At 37.6% G+C, this 5,475-nt stretch overlaps 1 protein-coding gene across 1 annotated transcript; it reads left to right on the top strand.

Annotated features, from left to right (window-relative positions):
• The first annotated feature begins 639 nt into the window (after positions 1-639).
• LOC141298090 (aquaporin-8-like) lies at positions 640-5,223 on the top strand. Its single transcript, XM_073828598.1, has 5 exons — positions 640-1,002; positions 1,357-1,483; positions 1,571-1,785; positions 4,637-4,771; positions 4,858-5,223. The coding sequence occupies exons 1-5, from the start codon at positions 749-751 to the stop codon at positions 4,898-4,900; spliced, it is 774 nt and encodes a 257-aa protein (XP_073684699.1). The 5' UTR covers positions 640-748; the 3' UTR covers positions 4,901-5,223.
• Positions 5,224-5,475: the final 252 nt, after the last annotated feature.

Genomic DNA, 5,475 nt, shown 5'->3' with positions numbered 1-5,475 from the left:
TTGATTTTTTTGCATCCTCAGATTTCTGATTTCAAATAGATGTATCTCAGCCAAATATTGTCCTATCCTAACAAACCATACATCAATAGAAAGCTTATTTATTGAGCTTTCATATGATGTATAAATCTCAGTTTTGTCAAATTTAACCTTATGACTGGTTTTGTGGTCCAGGGTCACATATATATATGTAGTGTGTGTGTGTATTATAAATCAAATCAACTCTCTTCTGAGTGTAGATTTTTAAGGTTTCATAACATATTAATAGTATTTAATAGTACTTAATCAGCATATATTTACATATCACACTGCAGCTCAAAGTTTATCTGGGAGCAGCAGTATGTTGCGTTATTATGCCATATGGGTTGATTGCATTTCCATCCAAGGTCAGTCAGTTATCACCCATTTGACAAGCAAATCAATAACACAGAGATAGTAATGGAAACAATGCTGTCCAAATGTGAAACACCTTACCTCAGATAAGGTAACAACTACGTACTAATCTAGCTCTAACCTGAAAATGTCTGTACTTAAACTTGGATGGCGCATTGTTCACACTAAATCTTTTCATTGTCTCCTAAACCTTGATTGTACCTTGTTTGCCGCAACCTTCACATAATCCCACGATAATATATCAGACATTCAGGCATAAAAGAGTGATTTATGGTGGAACAAGTCAGGTTGGCTCTGTTATCACAGTGCTTTCCTTTCTGCCACAGTCACAGTTACTCATTGCACTGGATTGTGCACAATGTCAGCGCAGGCAGAGAAGCTCGAGCTTGAAGAGCTGGACAAAACTTTGCTGAATAAGAATCAACCCAAACTCCAGGGCAGGTATGAGAGAATAATTCAGCCGTGTGTTGCTGAGCTAGTGGGGACAACTTTTTTTGTCTTTATCGGCTGCGTGTCTGTCATTGAAAATGTGGCGGCAGCAGGACGACTACAGCCAGCGCTTGTGCATGGGTTGGCAGTGGCAGTGCTGGTGGCATGTATGGCAGAAATAAGGTAAGATTTTTATTTTTTATTTTAATTATTTTATTATTTTTGTAATATTTCTATGGATTGCATAGTTTAAAAAAAGTTTTAATTATTTATGTTCCCAAATATTTTTATTTATATATTTTTTTACATTTTACATTTATTTACTGTAATAATCAATGGATGTATTGGTTTAATTGATTGTTATTTAGCCAATGTCTTACAGTACATTTATATTTATATACAGTTGCATCATATTCAATAACTGACAGGAATTTTAGATTTGTTAATTGATTTTTGTGTGAAAAGTGATTTTCTGAATCCATTTCTGAAAGCAAATGTATTTATGTCTCACCTGAAATTTTCCCTCTCTCTCTGCAGCGGATCACATTTTAACCCTCCATTTACCATTGCTGTCTGGTTATGTGGTGGACTTCAGCTGACGATGGTTATTCCCTACCTTGTAAGTCAAGTTATTGGAGGTGTGCTGGGAGCTGCAATGTCAAAGGTGCGAACAAGAATGCATTTGTTACACAAACAGAAAATAATATTGATATTTCCCACAACCCCTAACACACTATGTATTTTTTTAAAGGTTATGACTTCACATGAGAACTACATGAATGCTACTGGAGCAGCCTTTGCTGTTCTTAAATCAGATGAGCACCTGGGAAAGGCTGTGTTTGCCGAAATTGCCATGACATGTCTAATAACTATGGTGGTGCTGCTGGGAGCAGTCAATGGAAAGAGCAAAAGCCCCCTGGTGCCCTTCATGGTGGGCTGCACTGTTATTATCAATATTCTGGCAGGGTGAGTCTGGATATACATCTTAAATATAGTTGCAAGCAGCGATAATCAGGGTTCAAAAGCTTTAAGACATTAAAGCATATATATGACATAAAAGGACATTACAGCAAGCCTATAACTACCTAAATCAATGATTTAAAAAAGCATTTTTGGCAAATCTGGGTAATTTACCAGAAATATTATGCTGTTTTAACGTTTATGACTGTTATTGCACCAGTCCAAATTTGGACAGGCCCCTTTTCTAAATGACCCCGTTTTAGCTATTTGATTTCATTATTGACCTAGGGATTCCAGAGAATTGTTCTGCAGTGTTTTTTTTCCAGATTAAGCAAAAAAAAGTTCTCAAAAGTAAGTGTTTTACATCTTTTTAATTATTTAACAAATGATTGGATTGACAGCAGTTGTTCTAGAGGCAAAGTTGTCCGGAATGAGGAGTTCTATCAAATGGTATGAATATGGCATGTATGTGTGAAAAAATGTTACGTTTACAATTGTTTACACCCTTGAAAAACGCCCCCCAGTGGCCGATATCTTTTACATTTCTCACTGACCTTTGGGGCTGTGAGTCAAACAGGCCCACCAAGTTTCGTTTCGATCGGCCTTTGTTAACCATGTCTAATAGGTGTATAAACTTCATCGGCCAATGGCGGCCATGTTTTTTTGAGATACGTAAATGTCCTTATAGACACTTGTGGCACTTTAGACCAAGACCATGCACAGCGATTGTCATGTTTATATGACAAATGGTTGCGTAAGTATAGCAATTTTTATGTTTTTTTCATCTTATAGTGCCAAGTTCCGCGATTTTTGTTCTGCGACCTCAGATTGAGCTCTTACATAAGTGTACTGAGTTTGGCGGAGATATCTCATTCCGTTCAGAAGTTATAGGCATTTTATCAAGAGTGGCCCTGCCCCTGTTGAACATTTTTGGCGTTCAACTTTTTTTTTATAATTATTGATATTCGCTCTCCAGAGAATCTTTTGCACTGGTTGGTTCTGATCGGGTGAAAAACCTATAGGACTAGTTCGCAAGAGCAGGTTTTGCAAAAAAACAAAATTCATCAAATCTGACGTAGATTTCATTCTATTGTTCACTGTAGCACCCCCATCAGGCCAACTGGGGCGAGCCTTGATCACATTGTAGGTGTGTGAATACTACCATCCCTCCAAGTTTCAAGTCTCTACGACTTACGGTTTGGTCTGCACGATCAGTTTTACATGGAGATCGTTGTTCCGTGACCATTCGAACAATTACAATAGGGTTTCAGCGCTATGTGCTTGAACTCCTAAATATAGCAAATCCAGGTAATTTACCATACAAATATTATGTTTTTAACATTTATGACTGTTATAGTGCCAGTTGTGGCCTTAAAACGGTATGCTTGTTTACAATAACCTGTCGCATGTGCTCACCAGGTTTTGTGAAGTTTTGAGTTTTGCTTTAGGCTTTATAGGATTTGGGGTAAATTTGGACAGGCTTCTTTTCTAAACGACCTCTTTATATTTTCCCAAAGGGTAAATCTTTTTTGATAATTATTGATCTAGAGAGTCCAGAGAAACAAAATATTTGATTGACAGCAGTGGTTCTAGAGGCAAACTTGTCTAGAATGAGGAGTTCTATCATGATACGAATATAGCAGGTATGTGCGAAAAACCACACAATGTACAATTGTTTACGCCCTTGAAAAAAATGTAATGTTGCCCCCAGTGGCCGATCTCTTTCAAATTTTTCACAGACCTTTGGGGCCTAAAGTTAAACAGGCCCACCGAGTTTTGTTCTGATCGGCCTCCATTAAACTTATCTATGTTTTTTGAGATACACAGATGTCTTTATAGACACTTGTGGCATTTTGAATCATGACCGTGCACACCGATTTTCATGTTAATAGGTAAAAAAAGGTTTACATCATAAATAGAACGCGGCATCAGTTTACCGTTGGGGATTTGTCGTGTCAAGCTGCACCGTGCCTCATCCACTATAGACAGCATCACTGATTATAATAGGTTCTATTGTATTTTGTCACGCTGTGCCACTTGTGTCTGGTATAGACACGGTGTTACAAAAGTGTTATGAGTTTGGTGACGATATCTCATTCCATTCAGGAGTTATAGGCATTTTACTAAAAGTGTCCCTGTCCCCTTTCGAACGTTTTGGCGTCCCTTTGCAACTATGAGTCAAAAGTTCAACTTCCTTTGGTAATTATTGATATTCACTCTCCAGAAAAGCTTTCTGTACTGGTTTTAGGCAAAAAACCTAGGACTAGTTCGCAGAAGTACTTTTTCAAAAAAATCCAAAATACACGAAAATTTTGCCAGGCTCACAATCGAATCGATCTACATGTGTTTTGTCCAACGTGACTCAAGGGTTCCAACAACATAAGTCACTTGAGTCTGCAACGTTTTAAGAGTTATGAACGATAGGCCGACTGAGGTGAGCCTTGGTGACGTTGTAGGTCAGGGTTCCCCAAATCTTACCCTGGAGGGCCAATGCGCTGCAGAGTTTAGCTCCAACCCTGATCAAACTCACCTACCTGTGATTCTCAAATGATCCTGAAGACCTTGATTAGCAAGCTCAGGTGTGTTTGATTAGGGTTAGAGCTAAACTCTGCAGGAAAATGGATCTTGTGTGCCAGATTTGAGGTTCCCTGTTGTAGGTGGTGTGAGTACTACCATCGCTCTAAGATTTAAGTCTCTACGACTTACGTCTAAGTTTTATGTGGAGATTGCTGATCCTTGGCCATTCTAACAATTACGATAGAGTTTCAGCTCTACACACTTGAACCTCAAATAACATGCAATACTGCTTTGTTATAATTTGTCTGTCTGAAAAAATCGATGTTGTTTTATTTAATAGAGGAGATGTTTCTGGCACCTGTTTGAATCCTGCAAGAGCTTTTGGACCTGCATTGATAGCTAACTACTGGACTTATCATTGGGTTTACTGGGTCGGTCCAATAGGGGGAGGTCTGTTGGCGGCTGCTCTTGTGAGGTTAGTTTGATATCAAATCTGCCATTCATTGTTGAGGTATATGAAATTATTTTTTACAGCAGACTGTTACTTTATTATTTTAACAGGCTTCTGCTTGGAGATGAGAAGATGCGAGTCATACTGAAATGATATTGGAGCACCTCAGCATGTCAAAACCTCTCATGATGCCATCATTACTTTTAAACAGTCTATTTCATATGTCAATATTCCATATGTCTAACCTAACAGCACATATTGCTTCTAAAATTGCCAATGCTTGACTTTTCTATATATGTAAAAACCTTTTTCTGTTTTTCCTGTAGATGTCAGTAAAATGTCTTTTGATAATGTTTTACATAAAAAGTGCATTTTTTTGCCGAAAAGAGCATGTTCAATTTACTTTATTTCATGTTTATATTATCAGTTTGTTATGAAGTATTGTAAGTTTCCACATTAAAAACAAATAAAGAAAATCTAAGCCATATCAAACAAATGTCAAAATGCAAGATTTTTTGGCAGACGCCAAACAAAAGAAATCAGTTATCCACATTTTTCTTCCTGTATGAGTGGGCTCGGCCATTTGTACATTTTATGGGTCTGGCTTCTGGTCTCATCCACATCCAGCTTGTTTTAGCTGTACAAAACAGCCGTTTTACTGCTTGATATTGCAAATTGGTGTGTCTTACTATATTATTTTAATCTTCATTATGAACACACTGGTTTGT

The sequence above is a fragment of the Garra rufa genome, chromosome 22 (assembly GCF_049309525.1).
Source record: "Garra rufa chromosome 22, GarRuf1.0, whole genome shotgun sequence".
In the NCBI taxonomy this organism is placed as follows: Eukaryota; Metazoa; Chordata; class Actinopteri; order Cypriniformes; family Cyprinidae; genus Garra; species Garra rufa.
This window is presented reverse-complemented; position numbering and strand designations above follow the sequence as displayed.

What these genes read in the sequence shown, in the direction of transcription:
- LOC141298090 (XM_073828598.1), top strand. Translation starts at nt 749, where the DNA reads ATGTCAGCGCAGGCAGAGAAGCTCGAGCTTGAAGAGCTGGACAAAACT. An exon ending in TGGGAGCTGCAATGTCAAAG is followed by an intron (nt 1,484 to 1,570) that starts GTGCGAACAAGA and finishes ATTTTTTTAAAG; the next exon opens with GTTATGACTTCACATGAGAA. An exon ending in ATTATCAATATTCTGGCAGG is followed by an intron (nt 1,786 to 4,636) that starts GTGAGTCTGGAT and finishes TTTATTTAATAG; the next exon opens with AGGAGATGTTTCTGGCACCT.